This window comes from Pollicipes pollicipes, unplaced genomic scaffold, assembly GCF_011947565.3.
Source record: "Pollicipes pollicipes isolate AB1234 unplaced genomic scaffold, Ppol_2.1 Scaffold_4881;HRSCAF=5763_pilon_pilon_pilon, whole genome shotgun sequence".
Lineage (NCBI taxonomy): Eukaryota > Metazoa > Arthropoda > Thecostraca > Pollicipedomorpha > Pollicipedidae > Pollicipes > Pollicipes pollicipes.
Window position 1 is genome coordinate 20,877,409 of NW_023596576.1, and position 20,469 is coordinate 20,897,877.

Below are 20,469 nucleotides of genomic sequence, written 5' to 3' on the forward strand. Positions count from 1 at the left end.
GAGACGGGGACGGGACCCCAAATGATTGAGAACCTCTTACGTTAGTCTGGCCCTCCGACAATGAAAGGAAGCATTATAACTTGTGATGCGTGCTCACCTTGTGACAATGGAAGGGTCTTGTGCCAGCCAGGCTCCTAGTACCAAGCGGCGGGGCCTCCAACCCAGTTCCAGCATGGGCCCGTTAAGCCGAAGTGGAATCTATGCGCCAGTTATTGGACCACCTGCGGCGATCAGAGATGCTGTTGCGTCAATGAGGGTTCTTGCGTCGATCCGGAGCCAGCTGCGCGGGTCAGAAGGCTTTCTGCATCAGGAAGGAACCAATGTGAGATGATTTATCCCTCCAAGGGCCTCCTCATCGACCAGGGGATCGATCGCGCCCCGTGCCGTCAGAACGGCAGCCGGAAGGCACCCCGCGCTGCAACGGAATGGCCCATTAGCTCCTGACTGGGAACACTGATGTGCGCCTAGGGCTCTACTCAAGAGACCTCTTGCCCGGGAAGAAATAAGAGTCTTATTAATGTTGAAAGGAGTGGGTCAAAATAGGTTTGATAACGAACAGGGCCATCCCATGTTTGCCTGAGAACGTTCTTGCTTGTGCAGAATCGATAAGTAAAACAAATTACATCAAAAGATTTGAGCCTGCGCGCCAAAACTATCGGGACCAGGGACAGCAATAGTCTGGGCTGTAGTTTCCATAGAACCAAACGTCGTTGACCACTGCAAGTAACACTACGCGCCCCGCGCGAGGAAGACCGCCGTGAGATAATGGTTCCGAACGTCTCGAAAATTGAGTTTTGTTCAAACACAAGACTGGGCTTGTTTTAATACAACTTTAAAGCTCTCATCTGGGCAGGTGAACAGTTACAGCAACTCAAAAACAGAGATTTTACCTTTACCCTTCCACGTCCACCACCGAATTCCAGCCAGCATCACTTCGCGACGCTATAAATGCCAACCCGTTCTTAACATAATCTTGAAATCGCACCGGTGAAATATACGCCCGGGCTACCTTCTGAATGTAGGATTTGACGTCATTAAGCATTCAAAGGTGCATAATATACGCCTTTCAGGTGCATCACCATATTCACATCCGTTGGCCACAGATTGTCAGGCGCGGGGCCGACGCTGCGCGGCCTACAGAGACTGCAACGCTCGGCGTCGAGGTTTTCGTCACTAAGAGTTGCGAACGCATATGTGTAAAACCACGTACATTATTTGAATCACTAATCAATTCTGGTTAAATGTTGAATATTTCTAGACAATCACGGCATGACCGAGTTAAGACAAATTGCTGACCTTATTTTGATTCACAAACTTTATACGCGGAGTTCTTAATATCTCTGTAGAACCCAGACGAAAATTATGACAAAGCTTCTGAGTTCTGTCGGTTTAGACAGAAGCCACCGGACCATTGCAAAACGGAAGGGCGTCAGTGGTTTATTTCATATAACCGTTAACACGTGAGTTCTTCAGTGTTTTGACTATGAAAATTGATATCACGATAGCTTCTGGCTTCTGTTCCAGCTAAAGAAGGAAAAATAACAGATATTAATTAAAAGTGTGCCCTCATTAACGAACGCACCGTATATGGCGATGGCGATTTTTGGGGGGGACCCTTTCACTCTCAGGGGGCCTTTTGTCAACCCTGCGCCCCAGCCCCCCTGTCAAGGCCATGGCCGCGCGAATGCTTTTATCGCAGATATAAAGGACATATATCGCCTCATTCGAGTCCAGTGAGCTGAGGTTGAGTGGATTAAATCCACGCGCCTACAACACGCTGAAGTGGGTTTACAGTGATGGTTTTTAGTTTTACTTCGTCACTCTATTACAAAATCTTCCACATGTGCATTGTTCCAAGATGGACTTAGTTTCTTAAAAGTTGCCTGAGCTCTCTCAGAGGTCCTGAAACGTGTCATTTTTTTACAGACTTCGGCCATCTTGGGTAGACGAAGAGCAGCCATGGCCGATTACACCCCTGATATGTCACCGAGTGTTGCGCTAACATGATGCCCAGCACGACCCAGACGACCATTTCAACATTTTCTTTTCGGCTGGACCGCGGCCTACCCACAGCTTGAGCGTCTGTCCGCGGCCTGGCTGGGCACCAACTGGGCACATATCGGGCAAATCTCAGGAAATTCATGACCAGGGCGGACACTGGGGTCCGGCTGGGACTCTGGGATATCAGCGTGGCCTGGGCGGGCGTTAGGGTCCGGCTGGGATATCAGCAGTGGTCTGGGTGGGCGCTGAGGTCCAGCTGGGACTCTGTCTGATATATCAGCGTGGCCTGGGCGGGTGCTGAGGTCCGGCTGGGACTCTGCCTGGGATATCAGCGTGGCCTGGGCGGGCGCTGGGGTCCGGCTGGGATATCAGCGTGGCCAGGGCGAGCACTGGGGTCCGGCTGGGACTCTGCCTGGGATATCAGCGTGGCCTGGGCGGTCGCTGGGGTCCAGCTGGGACTCTGTCTGAGATATCAGCGTTGCCTGGGCAGGCGCTGGGGTCCGGCTGTGACTCTGCCTGGGATATCAGCGTGGCCAGGGCGGGCACTGGGGTCCGGCTGGGACTCTGCCTGGGAAATCAGCGTGGCCTGGGCGGGCGCTGGTATCCGGTTGGGACTCTGCCTGGGATATCAGTGTGGCCTGGGCGGGCGCGCTGGGGTCCGGCTGAGACCCCGCCTGGCCCCACCTGGTAGACGCTTTGTATACCAGCTGGGCATGAGCCCGTGCCAGGGATAGGGGCCTGGTAAAAATAAAAGAAAACATGCTGAGCCCGACAAGGGCGCAAGCTGGGCTCTGACAGGATGCCAGCAGGGCTCTGACAGGGCGTCAGCTGGGCTCTAGCAGGGCGCCAGCTGAGCCCTGACAGGGCGCCAGCTGGGCTCTGACAGGATGCCAGCAGGGCTATGGCTGCGCAAAGCTGGACTGCCAAGATGGGAGCTCAGGTCGGCTTCGGCCGTTTTTGTCCATACCACCTGGAGTGCGCAGTGCATCCCAAGTAGAACCATGCTTGAAATAACATTTTTAGCATTGAGTGCAGCCACAATTGTCATATGGTTCAATATTTGGGTCCTAACCTCAAATGGCATGAAGTACGGTAGCCATATTATAATAAAGGACGCCACTGAAGCCCTGTTTTCGTCAATTAATCGAAGTCACCGAATGATGTAATATGTCGGCCCAAAAAATACGGTACGAAAAAGCGCTTCACGAAAAAGCAGACGAGTCCATTTGGGCATCATTAATCTCTATGGGAAACAATTTGTGGCTAATGCCATAGTTGTGAGGAGACGACAGCCTATACGTCAAGTAAAAGCGCCCCCGTCCCCTTTTCGACTACAGCTTGAAACTCGTGCATTTGAAATGATATTTTCTCCAGTTGAGTGATGAAATAGGGGCATGAAAAAATGGAAGAACTGATAAATAAAGCCATGGATGCTCTGATATTCTCCAAACCATGGTTTATTGATCAGTAGCGAAGCAGAGGGACACAGGGAGCACGTGCCCCCCCCCCCCCCCCCGCCTTCCTTAGGTTCCGCGGGGCCAAATGCCAGCCAGAGGACCATGCGCGCCGTTCGGGGTCACCTGCGCACGGGATCGTGCCCGTGATGAGTGTTCTGATGTTTGTTAGTTAAAAATCGGCCGGTAATTTTTGGGTGATATGGAGTTCCTCATCCTTTGAGCCCTCGTTTGACTCTTTCTGTCGTGAATGGTTGGATCTTTGTAAGTTGAAAATGGGCCGGTAATTTTTGGTTGATATGGAGTTCCCCGCTTTCGAACCCGCGTTTGACCTTGAAGGGTGACCTTGAAGGGGTCAGGACTTTTTGAAGGACGCTAGTTTTTCTGTGGTGAATATTTTGACATTGGTGAGTTGAAGATCGGCCGGTATTTTTTGGGTGATATCGGGTTATCCGCCCTTTTATCCAGCTTTTGACCTTGAAGGTCACATTATATTGCAGAGTAAAGGTCATTTTTGGTGCTCTCATGCCACAATTGACCTTGCAACAATTTTTCAGGGAAATCGGAACACGTCGCTGAAAAAAATCGCTGAATAAATCGCTAACTTCATGAACATCTAATGAGCCAACCTGAAAGTTATGGGGGCCACGGCTGGGTATACATTTGTAGCAGCACAGCGCGGCTGGGTCCCTGTCAGCAGCGATAGGTGTAGGAACAGGGGGAGGCCAGGGGTGTGCCCCCCACCTTTCAAGGGGGGCAGCACTGTTAAGTATCCCCTCCACACTTTTCAGATTACGCATACATGCCGGCTTACATATTTCGCCAGCCATCTTCCTCAAGATGCGCCATCTTTTTTGTCTGCTTGTTGGCCATCGCTTAAAGTCACAGCCACAAGGTAGACGCCAGACGACGTCTGACGTCAGGATTTTTTACCTGGGTTGTACAGAAATGGCAGGGATTCCGCAGACGCAGATTGAAGAGCAAAATGAGTCAACAATTTGTATACAAATGGCCAGGCCATGTTTGTCTGGATATCCTCAACATCCAGGCAGAATTGATCAGTGGTACAAATCATGTAACGTAGGTTTGAGCACAAGCGCTCGTATATATTGGAAACAAAAACTCGACGCCAGGCGTTGCAGTCTCCCTAGGCCGTGCAGCGTCGGGTTCCCAGTATAACGCAGGTGAGTTAAACACTAGACTATCGGCACCCGGCGCGCAGGCTAAGGCGTTTTGATGGCAGTCGTTTCATTAGCCGATTCTGAAAAATACTGAACGTTCTCAAGGAAACATAGAATGACCTGTGCGTTTTCGACCCATTTCGACCGACTCCATTCAGCACTAATGAAACCCCTTATTTCCAGTAAAGCGCCCCCCTTGAGCACCACACTACGGGGCACATTGTTGTTCCCTGTCGACAGCTGAAGAGCCATCTTGTTCCACCCTGGTGTGTTTTCCGGCCGTCGTTCTGGCGACGCGGGGCGGCAATCCCTGGTTGATCCGGAGGCCCTTAGATGGATACACCATATCACATTGGTCCGTTCCTTGACACGGAAGGCCTTTTGATCCGCACAGTCGAACCCGGATCGGCGGATGCTCTGCTACCTACAGGAAGAGTGGAAGGTGGGGGGAGGGTATGGGCCAAAAGAGCCCCCTCGGTTACCCCACTGGCAGACATCAGTGAGCAGTTGCACTGCTTTGCTTTTTTGCGGGGAGGGGGCCGAGATCTCAGTCATTTGAGACTTAAACATAACGAATTTTGGCGATGCCTAAGCAATGGTCAAAAGCTCACAGTACTGCTGAAAACCACAGGTTCGTGATCTAGTGGGCTTTACGTTAACTAATACTAATACTGCTTAATGGTTAAATAATGCTGCGCCTATAATTACTGGGCTAAAGGCGCAACGGAGTACCCCTCGACTACTCTTCGCGGCTACTTAACTGCATCGCGTTCTCTATTATCCTGTTAAATGCTGCGTCCATAGAGCTTTTTCTTTAACCAGATTCAATTTTCAGCCCACGCTGCAATCCTCCTATCTCACTTCAAATCTCATTGTAAAGGTGAACATCTCCCTTTAATCGGTTCGGACTCCCAGAATTCCGTCGCGCATTGTGCCTGGCTTACAGCAGTGCGTAAAACCAAAACATAAAACCAAGCCATCACTAATGGATAAGCTCCTTTGCTCCTGCTGAGTGCTCGTAATGGGAAATACGTCATTGATTGCGAATGCATGTGGCCAGAAGTCTTAAATCAGGGCAGCTGTTTCTTTTGTGGCAGAACCTTGATGCAGAAAACTGCGCGATTGCGACATTTCCTGCCGAAAGCGGATGTAAAGGTTGGAGCCGTGGAACGGTATGTGTCACCGTGGTAGAAATCAGGGCTGTCAGGGTGGGAGGGGCATGACTTTGGGATTGGGTCGGGTATTTTTGGTAACGGCGTCTGTGTACGGGACGCTCGCGCTCAAGACAATTTGACAGGTAGGTGTTTGGAGGAGTAACGGCCTGCATAATGCAGATCAATGCTCTTCGCGGCGCTCGTGCTTTGATTGGGTTGTACCGGGCTCCTGGACGATACTGAACTGATATGTGACTGTTCTGAGCGAGTGAGTAATAAGAGGTGGCAACTGATAAGTGACAATTCTGCCTGCCTGGCATTCATCCAATTTTGGTATATAACATTAAGCTTGAGTTACAATGACAAATTGCATAGTCCGTTTTGCATTATGTTATCAAAGTCCAGATTGAGAAAGATATTTTACTTCACTGTTGATTACACCCAAGAAAAGAAGGAAAGTAAATCAAGCTGGTAAATGGACATTTGGTGGAGTGAATGGCACTTCTGATGTACACCAGATCATGGAAAATTTGTGCAGATTGATAAGCTGTGCGTGTCAACCCATTTGTCCCCATGCACAAATTGGCTCTGCACTAGGGGGTAAGACACACAACAAGATTGAGAGTGGGTAAGTGGAGAAAAAGGAATGGTCATTCTAATCTGAAAATTTAAGAATTAATCATTCTTTTGTATGCAGGGAATGGGGCAAATCTATTTTTATCATTTCTGTAGAGCATATCTGTAGAGCACAGAGCACAGAGTATGTGGCTTCACCAGTTTTGACCAGTACTGAATCAGCAATTGTGCAGAATGCTGTATGGCATGCTTGATCTTAGTTGTGTGCAACATGTGCACAGATATTGTGGGATCAGGAGTGAAACCTTCATTGAATATTTAACATTTTGTGGAAAATGCCAGTTACACACCTAACATTATGCTATTCCTGTCTGCAAGTCTGCCAGAACAATCATGATGGCAGTGAACTAAAAAATGTTTAAGTTAAAAGACCAAGAAATCATTGGCAGAAAATATAGCATCTCAGGTGTGACAGATGTCATGGCTTCTTTCATTTGGGTTCTTATAATTTTGAGATTTTAATGTTATACCATACAGATTTCAGGAAATGTGCCATGCCAGCCTTCTCAGCATTGTTCACATATATCAGCTATTATGAATGATGTTAATTCATAGTTATATTATTACACAGTGCACCTTATTACATTACTTTTTTTGCTGTGGGTGTATACAATATACATTATTGTAATGGTGCATGATTGTGAGTTGTGATAATTAACATCTTGACAGATGTATCTGATATTTGCACCATGATGCATAACACATGAATAAACAGGACGGACATCACGTTCTAGGCACTGCACTGTGCTTCTTGACTGGCTGTGGGAAATTTTGCCATTCCATTCTTTTCATCATTTATTGTTTGGTTGAACAATATTTCATCATTTTGTTTATTGAATTATGTCTCACTTTCATAATGTATATACATGCTCCATATGGGTAGCTCTTTTGCCCAGGATATAAAGGGCTTGTGCCTTACTGATACATGATATTAAGTACAGATTCCTGGCCTCTCACTTAAGATGCATTATATAGTGTCCTGCTTGGGGGAACAAATTACACCACACACAGGCTAAATTTTCAGAAGCCTTCCAATGCATCTCAGAAGTTATCCACCCAGCAACGTCTACTGGCCCGTGTTGCCAAGAAGTGGTGTCTCAACCGGGGGCCGCTCTACATGCTCTGCGGCCGGTGCATCCGGCCCTCCTCCATCGGCCATCCTTACGCTGCTTGGGCTGGGCCCTGCGTGCCGGGTCGCCGCGCGGTCAACATTGATTCGGCCGCGCTGCGCCGCGCCGCGGCCGCTAATGGGATCGCATCGTCGGTCGTGTCGCCGGCCGGCGGCCCGTTAAACAAACGTCCGTGATGTGCGGCCCGTCCGCCGGGGCCGGTAATCGGCCGAAATGGTGAGGGCGCGGCCGCCGCCCGCGCCTGTTTAATCAGGGTCGAGTGACACGGCCGGGCCGGTCGGCGGGACGTCGCTGGGGACCGGCAGGCCTCTCACCGGGCCGGCGGCGATCACGACACCGCCGCAGGGCGGACCCACCCCTGACCCAGTGGGCCGATGCTGTACCTCTGGGCGGACCCACTCCGCTGACCAAGTGGGCCGATACTGTGCCTCTAGGCGGACCAACCCCTGACCCAGCGGGCCGATACTGTGCCTCTGGGCGGACCCGCCCCGGACCCAGCGGACCGATACTGTACCTCTGGGCGGACCCACTCCGCTGACCAAGTGGGCCGATACTGTACCTCTAGGAGGACCAACCCCTGATCCAGCGGGGCGATACTGTGCCTCTGGGCGGACCCACCCCGGACCCAGCGGACCGATACTGTACCGCTGGGCGGACCCACTCCGCTGCCCCAGCGGACCGATACTGTACCGCTGGGCGGACCCACTCCGCTGACCCGCTGAGCCGGTTCCGTGCCAGCTGGCCGGGCCGCCGTACCGCCGCCGCCGCGCTGCCCCGGTCCGTTAAGCTCCCACCGCCCGCCTGCAGTCACGCTGCGTCGCCGTGTATGACTCAGACCCGAAGCTGCGAGACGAGGCGCGGCTCTGGCCGACCGGGCCTGCCGCCGCGCTGGCTGTTTTTGCGTGCCTGGGCCCGGACCGGCCAGTGTCGCCCTCATGCACCATTGCTCAGTTGGATGGGGTGGGTACAGCAGCCCAGCCCGTGCGACGGGCTCAGCAGCCAGGGCCCGGCTGAAGGGCCTCACCACGGCCGCGCAGCCAGGGCAATTCAGCGGCGCGATTCATCACGGCCCATTGTCACAGCTTGGCTGAGCCCTGCAAAATGGGAGGATAAGCGTCCAGACGGTCATGCAAGTGACGACAAAAATAAGTGTCAGGACGCGTCGCTCGGCACTGTGGGCCGGGTCGTGACTTAATGTGTCTTAAAGCGTTTTCCTCCAATTGGCTGGAAAATATAGCAGGGTGCCGCGGTGCGGTAGCCAGACTTGAACTACAGGGTTGCATTATAATATTCATGCTTGTAATAGAAACACGCCACTCTATTTTCCAAGCGAAGCCTGTTACGTGCTCCCTGATCCCACCACCCAAAGTCAACCGATCCATCACATTCAACAATTTCCCCACGATCTTGTTACGTGACGGGGCTGCGAATATTTGACGTACCTTGCAATGCTCCCGCACGGCCAGACGTATCAGGTTGGCCGGGTGTGGCCAGTTGCCAGCACACCATCCTTCGTCGGTCGGTCAAAACTGCAGCACAGCCGCAGGGTCCAGGCTCAGCACGCCTGACCAGTGAATAATGGACTTTCTTTCAGTTGTCTGGCACAAGGGCGCGCGCCCTCGCCCGCGCGTGATTGTAACCAGCAGCACCGCGTTGCAAAGCCAGCTTGATTCTTTGCCACCACGGCACATGCCTGCATTTCACGCATAATTCTCGCGCTGCATTACTGTTCCTGCTCCATAGTCACTCACCGCCGTCAGTTACTCACTGTACTGCATCACTGATCCCATTCCATAGTCACTCACTGCTGCTCATAGTCGCCGGGCTGCATCACTGTTGATGCTCCCAGATTAGAATCGCATGCACAGCCTAGACACGTTGAGTGTTCCAGAGACCTTTATGCATTCAACAACGTACTGCACATCAGCTTGGTGTTAATTTACTGAATCCGGACCGAGCCCAGCCCGCCACCACTTCCTGATCATGAAGTTTTGGATCTCTGTCCGCTGGCGTCCGCACGAAACAACCCTTTCTTGGATGATGGCTGGTTGGCACCTGTCCCTCGGCTGTGGCCCAGACAGTGGCCGGGGCGTCATATCCACACATATCAAAATCCATGAACATATCCTTATTTGCTTTCTGATCTGCTGTTCCCCGATCTTATCTGAAATGGCATTTCTTCTGCGCCGCTGTAGCCAATGCTTTACAGCGGGAGTGTGCAACACGGCAAGAACAGGGCCTTGAACCAGTCATCGCAATGGAAACAAAACAACAATATCGTCCCGAAACGGCTCCTACGTCCCGGTTTTGACTGTTTGCATTTTACGTAAATTTGATTTAGTTAAATTACTTTTTTCGTTGTTTTACAACACTTCCACTCACCAGCAGATTGCACTGCCCACACCAAACAGCGGATACGCCAGTTTTGTGCGACCCTCAACCAGAAGACTTCCTGCGAGGTGTAAGCTGATTACGCTTGAATGTAAAGAAAATAACTCGCGAAACCGATGCCGGGCGTGATGGCGTGTCAGATGCCAGCTATGTTATTAGTAACCGCCATCATCGGGGTCGATGCGCGGGACAGTTCTGAAGAATATATTATATTGTGAAAAGGTTGTTGCAAAGTCGAATTTGAACATTTAACACTACAAACTGTTAACGATGTCGTTTCACGTTTTCACTGGGTTGCAAAATGCGACTCGTGTGACGCTTTGGCTACACCACTGGGGTGCCATACGAACTTGAATGGTTCTAGGGGGATATTGTCATTGAAAATGACGAGGCCTGATCTGGGATGGTTGCGTGCGCGGTCGATTAGCACACTGACGCATTTGAGCATTGGCTGAAGCGCAGCGTCACATCAGGGGCACCATTGTGGAACGATGATTCGGTCAGTGTTAATTAAAAGCATAGATATGCAAGACTAGATAGGACAGCCGACTGGAGTGATCTGACAGGGTCACTGCAATGCATGGGGCGAGGTCCCTGCGTAAGATCGTGGAGGCAAACATTGAAGAGAGAACTGATTTTGAAGGGTTTTACGAGATACGCCCATATATCAACAATCCTAAAAACATATTTCTTGCGTTTCACTGTCCGATGAGTTGCCCGCAGGGAGAGTTCCCGCCGCCGACGTCCACGACCGCTGCCTGCGCGGACGGTCCGCCGTGCTCTGAGCGATGTTTGGAGCCGCTACACTTTGTCTATCTGACGCTGTAGACTCCGCGGGGATTAGCTGCAGTCGTGTCCGATGTGTGCGGGTGACATCCGTTCGGAGAGCCAGTGGAGCGAGGGTCCACATTTGATCACGGCCGTCGTGGCGCCGCCGCCGGCCCGAATGTCTCCGCCGAGCTCGTGCCAAGCATCGGCGGGTGTGCCGTTCTGCCTGGGGTTCGTGGGGCCAGGGCCGTAGGGCTCACTCGCCGTTGTGTCAGATTCCGCGGTGGGCGTCCGGGGGCGCGATATCTGATACTGCCGTGTGGTGGACGCCGGCACACCTGGTGCCGTGGTGATGCTGCCGGTGTCCACGGGTCGGCAGCCGCGTATGTGGCGCCGACGTATGAGTCGCTACCGAATCTACATCATGCGGGGCGTGATATGTCCCTCCGCTGTCTTCGCCAGTTCCACAGCCTTTCTAGTGAGATGAAGAGCACAAGCACTTGCCACGCTTAGATATATTGGGCGCACGAGCAGGCACCCAGCCGGGTCAGGGACTGGCTAGCTGGTTTCTAATGAATAAATGAAATACTTATGAACACTGGAGACCAGGTAATAACAAACACACTGTCTACATTAAGAACATAAAACAATACCAGAATTTCGACACAACATTGAATGGACTGTTGGTTACAGGGATAGAGCAGCAGGTAACTCAAGTTATGTGCAAATTGCCGCGTACGGAAAAGTGCACCATCCAGGAACCAGGCACGAAGTGCAGCTTGAATTGGCAATAACAATATCTTTAATATACAATCGTGAAAAGGTACTCAGCTGGTAAAGCTAGATATAAGACGTTAGACAGCTCAATTAAGAAGTTGAAAGAGGTTATCAAAAATGTGAAATCTGGAAGTATTGACGCTAAACCAGACCATGAATGTTCGCTTGAAAGGGAACGATACGGTCTTATTGGTGCCTCCGGTTGGCGCCGTTACATCGAAGTGCGGTAACATAAAACGCACAAGTCCATGGCACATTGGGTATATCTGTGGCTTGCAGAGACCATACTACCACGCGACATATCCAACGAAAGCCACAAAACAATAACAATATATACAGCTAAAGCTACAAAACAATGGAATGGTTGCCAACAGCACCAAATACCGACCTCCTCCAACATCTCCGGGCAAACCGCATGGACGGTTCGATGACCTTTCCAAGGTGGCGGTGGCTTTCGCGTACTGGCGGGCAGCTGTTGCCACATCTAGTCCTTTTCTATCATAAATATAAATGCACCATTACCGAAGCGCAAGTGGTAACGATGTACTGGTCCATATTCTGTGTTTTGCTACGCTTGCAATGGTCTTCACATTCCATTATTAGCTTCTCGGATATGGTGATTGGTTGTCGTGGGTTGTCCTTGATGATGATTTCAGGTCTTAGGGCGCGGCGACATCGAAGGTCATATTGTATCTGCAGGATATCCTTATGCGTAACAATGAATTAAAGCATTGGTGCGTTTGCGTGATCTCGAAACAGCTTATGTCATTGGCTGCGTTCTGGTGGTTCACTAGGGTAAGCATTCGTCTAGTTCACAACATTTGATCTTGGCAGACGCCCTTTTTGCTGTCGAATATACACTTCCATTGGTTTTTGACGGTGGATCATCGCATTGCTGCAAATTGAGTGAGCTGTAAGGTATCTTACCGCCGGCGCATCAGAAAGGTGTGACATGCCAAGCTTTCACCTGATCTTTCCTGGAATGTGGTCCGCGTACGGGCCGTCGGATACGCCAACCGAATCCAGTCGGGCTCCAAGTCGGCCTCCTCCGCCTTTGACATTCTCAGCCTCACTCGCTGCCGGGCCTTGACCTTTGCATGCCGCTCGCCCGGAAGGCGGCGGCCGGGGCGGCTACAACGGCTCGAGCCGTCTCCGTCCCGGCTCAGCTGCCCACTGGCTGGAGCCCGCTCCCCGTGACGGTGGGGCCGGCGGACGCGCTCCGGGGTGACGGCCGGCGCCGGGGCCACCCCGGCGCGCGGGGGCGGGCGTCACGCCTCCGCGTGCCGCCGTCCTCGGGGCCCGGCTGGGATCGATCCGGGCCCAGTTTGCACGGCAGCGAGGCAACGCGCCGACCACGCCGGCAGACGGCGCCCGGCCCGACCCAGGTGAGCACCGCCCGCGGGCGGCTCGGGGCACGTGACCCAGGTGAGCACCGCCGGCGGCCCGGGTCACGTGACCCAGGTGAGCACCGCCGGCAGCCAGGTCACATGAGCCTCTGCCATGTCACGGACGCAATGAGGGTCGAGTTATGAAGGCGCAGATGAACCTGGGATGTGGTCGCACCTGAGCTGTGGTCTGCTCTCTTGGAAATCGGCCAATCGCTCCCGGCAGTGTTTATGAGGGCGCCAAGCTAAGCTACCTTGTAACAGCCACGAGTGCACAGCAAGCAAGACGGCTTCACGCGTTGCCCAGGGTTTCGTTCTTTAGGCAAGTTGGCAGTTCGATTACCTCCGTCTCTGTGCGTTCGTTGCAGTCACCAGTGAAACTGGGGCGTGTTTGCGGGACGCGTGACTTGTGACGGGCGACAGTAGCCAAGGTGAAGCGTGCTTTATGCCGCTTTTAAGCCCGAAGTGTTTCCGGAAGCCTCGTCGTTACTAACGTGCGCCGGCGCGGTGCCTGTGTGTTGACGTTGGCAACGAAATCCCGAATCAGACATCTCAAGCAAGGGCACAGTAATGCCAGAAAGATTGGTATGAGGAAATTCTCAGGTAAAAATTGCCCACCCTTTTTAGGTTCATGTTCCCCTCAAAATCGGTCGCATTATGATATCCTTCCCTCACAGCCAAGGAAAGAAAAATAATCAGTTAACATCAGCTATGCGTTTTTTTTTTTTACCTCCTATGGTGAACAGGATCATGTGAGCGGCCAGCAGGTTCATACAAGTGTTCTACATGGCGACTGTGTTCAGCCAACACAAATCAAATTGCAGACTTGAACTCCTGGTGTCTCACCCGTGCATGGATACTTCGTGTTGGTCTAAACGCTGTCCCTGTCTTGTGCTGCTATAGGACATATTTAAGGCTCAATCTTGTGGTTCATGCGGCGGCATCACCTTCAGCTGGGCCCACCTGCTTGCGTTGCCTGGACGGCTGCGTTTCTTGACTGGCATCATTTGGGTGTATATAATGCCTCTCCTGAGCCCTCGCATTGTCGCAGGGGGATTCTTCCGGTTGGGAAAGCTCGAGGTAAATCATGGCCTGCCCGGGGCGCTTGCAGCAGCGGCGTCCGACGTCATCAGCGACTCATTCCCATTGAAGAATGCATTACACGCCACTCCGTTCAGTGCTCTGCGGCATCGCCGTAGTGCACCGCCATGTTTTGTAGTTCTTGTCATGACACGAGCGACCGTAGTTTTGGGGGAAAGCGGAAAATGCACTGAATGCGGAACACGCGAGAACAGACTTTGATTCGGCGTTCAGCTCGCTGTATTATATAGGGCCTGTACAAAGGTGCACGGTTTCCCCCTGCTGACCCGCTAACACGTGCAGTTTGCACGGTATGTGATAACATGTCCATCCTCATGACACGGGTGCGATCAGCTGCCGGCGCCGCGGGCAGTGCGCCAGCGTTGTCTGGTGCCGTCGCATTCCGGCCAGATGGTCCGGATTTGGTTGGTCGTGTTGCTGATTCTCGCTCCACTCGAGGCCAGCCACAAGACCGCTGCTCGCGCTTCACTCCGCCTGCGGTCTTACAACCACGCGCAATGCGTTTAAGAGAGTGATCCACATTCGTTTAGGGTTTCGAACTAAAATGGCCACCCTGAGGATCATTCGGTGTAGTTTACAGCCCTGCCTTTCATAAGCCCTAAACCCCTCTGGTTTCTGTGCTATATGCCCGCGCAGATGTGCGGAGGATTTTGGGAGACTATTCCAAGCTCACCCAGGCATCCATGACGCCATAATAACGCCATTCGAATCTTGCGATTTCATTGCCCATGCGGTGACCAAGGACCAAGAAATAATGTTTTCCATAGCAGTATTTTCATCTTACAAGTATACCAATGGTTATAAGTGAGCTTGTTTCATCATATCTGATGTTTGCTTCATTATATTCAAATGTGAAACATCCCCTTTATAGGATGTTATTGGCATGCTTTCAAGTAGAAAAGTCTGCGGTAGATAACACAATTTTTAGGTGTAGTTAATATGCTCCTCGATGCGTCATTGCCTGATTACATCATCGTACCTTGCACAACATTGATTGAGAGCCAATTGACAGTCATGATAGCTGGAAATCGTGCTCACGGACGCCAGATATGAGTGACTCGACTATTACTTTTTTTCTCAGCCCTGATTGCCGCATGGATTATGGAATAACAGGATTTGAATGACGTCATTACGTCATAAATGCCAAGGTGAACTTAAAATACTCCCCTCGAAAAAGTTTCCCATCTTCGCGGGCGTTTAGCTCGGAAACTAGAGGGGTTTAGGTCTTAAGAAGGGCAGAGCTGTGGACTGTACCGGATGATCTTTAAGATGGCCATTTCAGTTAAAAAACCCATAGAAATGTGGAACACTCTCTTCGATATTCATCACATCATGGCGCGGATGATGTCAAGCTACTGCACGGCGCTTCTTTTCATTGCTGATGAAACACCGCCCCACAAAAAAGTCGCACTGAATCAGCGGTAAACGCTGTTGATCGGGCCACGTAACGTCAGTCCGTAGCCCCGGAAAGCTGGCCCCCAGTTAGCGCATCCGAGGCCATCGTACTTTTTGTTATGAATTGAGACCGCGGGGCAAACTTACTGATGCATGGTGTTCATTGTTTCATTGCTATGGTTTTAGATTCAGAGTTATCAGCGGTTCGGAAAACGCTTATAGAAATAGAAAAAACTCCGTCATTTTCTAGTGCGGCGAGCGGTGAGAGGAGGTCGATCGAGGTGACGCGGATAATGTACACCGGCCCAAAACCAGAGCTCCACAGTCCGCCGCGCTCGGCTCCCGCACCAGGTGGACTGTCTGGCTGCACAAGGTGGTCGCTGTACAGTCGTGGTCAGTCGTGATCATTTTTTCGTTAGTCATTCGCCTCGAGATGACTTCGCGAGACGGAAGGCAAAGCAGCGCCACTCGATGTGTCGCAGCCCGATGTCTCCCGGGCTTGGATCGTGAAAACTTGACTGAGCCGTGGGGGGAGGGGAGGGGTAGAAGCGGCGGCTCTGAGCGGGGCCGCGTGGTAACGGCGACCGGCCGCGGTCGGACGTCCGCCGATATAGTACCGCGCATCCGGTTTCTACCCCCCCCCCCCCCCCTCCCCCACGGAGACGGATGTCTGCCACTGGCCACAGAGCCATGAGGCAAGTTCGGAAATTTTAACGTTAAATTACGTCAACATCCGGGCACGTCAGAATGAACTAATGGGGAAAAATGCTCTGGCGTCCTTTGTTAAATTACCTGTCGTGTTTTACCATTATCTAAGCTCATATCACTTGTCTGCGGAAGCTGATAACAAATCGCTAGCAGGCGAAGAAAAGTGATGCAGATGTTGGCATTAGTTGTGCTAGAGAATTTAAAGTTCTGCTACAGTTCCAATGCTCAGAGCGAAGCAAGAACCAGGCTCCGGAAAAGTGTATGTTCGGTATCAGTATATTCCGAAAACGGAAATATGCTGCTAAAAGAACATGTGTGGTTCATTTGAAAATAACATGGCGTAACTTGCGATGTATGCAGCCACAAAGTGTTTTTTGCAAATGCAAAAACGAAGCAAATTTTCGATACATTTACGCCCAAATTCCCGCACGGCCTGCTTCTGAAAGAACAAGCAAATAACAGCCAGTTCTTTGCATCTCGAGAATGGCCTAAACGCTGTGTTGGCGGCGTGTGGTGGTTTCTGGTCCGGACCAGTGGCGAGCCGGGCTGCCCCGGGGCCCGCCAGGCTGTGCTGGTGGCGTGTGGCGGTTCTTGGTCCGGACCAGTGGCGGGCCGGGCTGCCCCACGACCCGCCAGGCTGTGCTGGCGGCGTGTGGCGGCTCCTGGCCCGGACCAGTGGCGAGCCGGACTGCGTCTCCACTACGTGACCCCCGCGGCCCGCCAGACAAGTCCAGACACACCTTGGATGCATCATCGAGGGCTGCAAAATCGAACGGCCTCTGATCGATGGGGCACCGGGGAACTTACTGTTCCAGAAACCATCTGGTTAAGCTCATCAGGCCCGAAAAGAATCCTCTGACCGCCGACCCGTATTAAAAGATCGGCCCCTTCCAGATCCACACGTCGTTGAGCAGCTATTTAATGAGAGTTACTAGCAGGTTGTGCGATGCCCTTTATGCGAATGGTAAGCAATTAGCCTGATGCATTTTTGTATTAATTTTTTGAAAATTGTGAAACAGATTTTATGTAAAATTTTGTGTGCCGTCTGCCCGGGTCCACCCCTAATATTATCATTGATGACGTTTTTCCACCTGGGTCGGTTTTGCAATCTAACGGCTTTATGAGAACGTCGCTGGAAGTGCATGTAGGTATGGATGGATGTCACGCACGTGGGCGGGTGTGCGCGCGTTAGGTGGAGGTGCAAGTGAAGTGCCAACCTGCTGGTTCATTGTTTTCGTCTACCTCTCGCCAGTCTTACCTGTCTCGCAAACTTTGTGTCGTTTACCACTCTGTTGCTCGTCTCCTTCAGTTGTGTAGTCACTGGGGCCTACTGCGTAGTATGACGTTGGGGGCGGGGGGAGGGGGGGGGGGTGCAGCAAGGCGTTATGTTGGTGAGAGTGGGCTACTGCGAAGTACGCGACCCCAATGCGCCAAATGGGATTTCGTGTTGCCTGGTATTAGTTTGTCGCTCCCAACACCACTACCCCTGCTATGTCGGTCTGTCTATCCCTCCTCGAGGAACATCGTAATGTTTTGTATCAGTCGCGATAACGCGGACGTTCCTGATAATCAACAGTGTAATACCTGACATCAGGGATTCTCGTCAGGTGCACGGCACGCGTGCCATGTGTGTGCGCGCGCTGTCAGGTGTGGTGGCGTCCGAGCAGCTGTGTGCCGCTGTCCGGCGCTGACGGCGAGCGTGCGCTGTGTCGGCAGGCAGGCGGCGCCGGCGCACCATGCGCGCCCAGCGAGCTCCGCGCGCCGCCGTCAGCTGAGAGCGGCACGTCGTGCGCCACCGGCGCTCCGCCACCATGGTGTTCGGCATGCGAACCAAGACGGCCGTGGCCGGTGAGTGGTGTCACCTGCGACGGCCCCAGCTGGCCCCAGCTGGCCGCGGGCTGGGAAGGTCCGCGACGAGGCACTTATTCTGGCAGGGACATGCGTGGTATGATCTCCGCGGACGGGACGGGACCGGACCACATGATGCCAGATCGGGCTGCATTGGACCGGACCAGACCAGATCAAATCGCAAGTCAGATCGGACTAGACCAGATCAGATCAGGCTCGGCCTGACTTGACTCTATGTTTGCCGGCAAAGTCATCTCCAGTGATCGCTGGAAAGTGAGAGTCATTCCTCACCTGATATCCTGGCGTTAATAACCGCCAGGCTCGGGTGGCGACTGACTTGACCTGTCACGAGCTGACCTGCTCTATGCCTCGGGTGTGGCGCGACACGCGGGGTCCCCACGAGGCTGCGTTGTGTGCCCCTCACCACGCCTGTCCCGCGTGCCGCCGCCAACAATGGCCCGTCCGACGTCCATAGATGCTCGACAAAGCTGGTATTCACCGGCAGCGACGGTGCTCCGTATTGGTATTGCGTCGTCCGGCCTACAACTTTTATGGACAGTGCCACAGTAAGGCCTCGCGCCGTCCTGCACGCGACACGGCCTGGTGTCTCTGACGTCAATGGCGCACCTGACGTCACTGGCGTACCTGACGTCCCGAGACTGCGGCTCGCCGCCGTCACCCCGGCACGGGCGGCAGCCGATGGGCCTGACGTGTCTCTGTGGTGACGATCGGCGTGACCGGCCGGCCGCCGGGCGGGGACGCGGCCCTGGCCACGGCGCTGCTACCTCGCGTGTCTCTGGCCCACTTGTTGCGCTAGTCGTCACAGATCTCCGTGGCTGGCCCCGGTGGCTGGTAGTGGCTGGGCCCGGTGGCTGGCCCCGGTGGCTGGCCCCGGTAGCTGGCCGCGGTGGCTGGTAGTGACTGGGCCCGGTGACTGGCCCCGGTAGCTGGCCCCAGTAGCTGGTAGCGGCTGGGCCCGGTGGCGGGCCCCGGTGACTGGCCCCTGTAGCTGGTAGTGGCTGGGCTGCGCAGGCAGTGGCGGTGCATGGACCTGGGACAGTGGCGGAGGCCTGTTGCTTATGCTTACCTGATCTGATCGTCCCGCTGCCCCTCATAGACTGTTTATTCTTGGAACCATTCTTGTCATGTATATGTGCTTCCACTGTTATGTCTCATCCTCTTCTCGTTTTCTGCTTCACTCACTCTGCTAATGCTGATATTTGTCTACTTTTCGGATGCTTTTTCTGACAGTTGTTATGTCTTTTATTTTCTTCTTCGCCGCTTTTTCTCCGTTTGCCCTACTTCAGTGTGGCATGTTTCTCCTCTCCTTTATCTTATCTCCTCTCTTCCGTATTTCCTTCAGTTCCGTTAAAGGAAATGCTCCACATTTGAAGATCTTGAACCAAACATCATCACATATGATGAAATAACCTCACTTATAAGTATGTGTAAACTTTAAAGCGGAAAAGACAGCTCTCGACAACACAACTTCTCCATTTAGTAAATATGCTCCTCAATACGTCATTGTTTGATTGTGTCATCGCACGCTGCACAACATTGACTGAGAGCCAATTGACGGCCGTTATATCTGGAAATGGTTGTCAGGAACGCCAGATGTCACCGAATCGACAATTATATTGTTGCTAGCCTGGATTGCCGCATGACCAGTGGAATGACAGGATTTGAATGACGTTGTTATAGCGTCATGGATGCGTCGGTGACCTCGAAATAGTCCGCACAAAATAGTCCGCATGTCTTCGCGGGCGTATGGCTCAGAAAGTAGAGGGGTTTTGACCTTAAGGGCAGGGCTGTGAACTGCACCAAATGATCTTCAAGATGGCTATTTCAGTTCAAAACTCCGTACAAATGTGGAATGCTCTCTTATCTCTTCCCATCTTTCGTTTTTCTTTACGCTTCTTGCTATCTTCCCATCCATTTCTTACTGCCCTGCTTTCTGTGGGCGTTTCAGATTTGCTCACTAGCTGTGCAATTGCTGTCCTTTTCTCTCTGGCCCCGTTGGAAAATGGTGGCCAGCATCAGTCGCGCTCGGACACCCTGGTGCCCGTTTCGGCGCTTGCTGCTTTTCAAAATCAGCTGTGCCGGAAGCTCATCTACAATGATCTCCGATAAATTACGGCCCCGAGCCTGGCTTGGTAGCGATGACTATCTCATGATGCCGAGTTACGGATGTCCGTCACTGGGTGCCGGCCGTGACGCTCAGGCACACGCCCCTTACCGAAGTTATGAGAGACATCGATTGTATACTTGCGGTAGCATCGATACACGTCCTGCCAGTTAAGAGCAGGCGATTGCCTATCCGGACCGGTGTTGCTGGCCAGATACCGACGCCAGGGGCTGCCGGTCAGGTACAGACGCCCACGTCGGGGGCTGCCGGCCAGGTACAGACGCCCACGTCAGGGGCTGCCGGCCAGGTACAGACGCCCACGTCGGGGGCTGCCGGCCAGGTACAGACGCGCACGTCAGGGGCTGCCGGTCAGGTACAGACGCCCACGTCGGGGGCGGTCGGCCAGGTACAGACG

At 52.7% G+C, this 20,469-nt stretch overlaps 1 protein-coding gene across 1 annotated transcript in view; it reads left to right on the forward strand.

Moving 5' to 3' along the window:
* Window positions 1-5,828: 5,828 nt before the first annotated feature.
* Window positions 5,829-20,469, forward strand: part of LOC119101503 (phospholipid-transporting ATPase ID-like) — a 73,591-nt gene continuing 58,950 nt past the window's right edge. Inside the window, 2 exon segments of the mRNA XM_037224843.1 lie at window positions 5,829-5,933; window positions 17,798-17,929. Of these exon segments, the coding sequence (XP_037080738.1) occupies window positions 17,893-17,929 (37 nt within the window). The 5' untranslated portion in view covers window positions 5,829-5,933; window positions 17,798-17,892.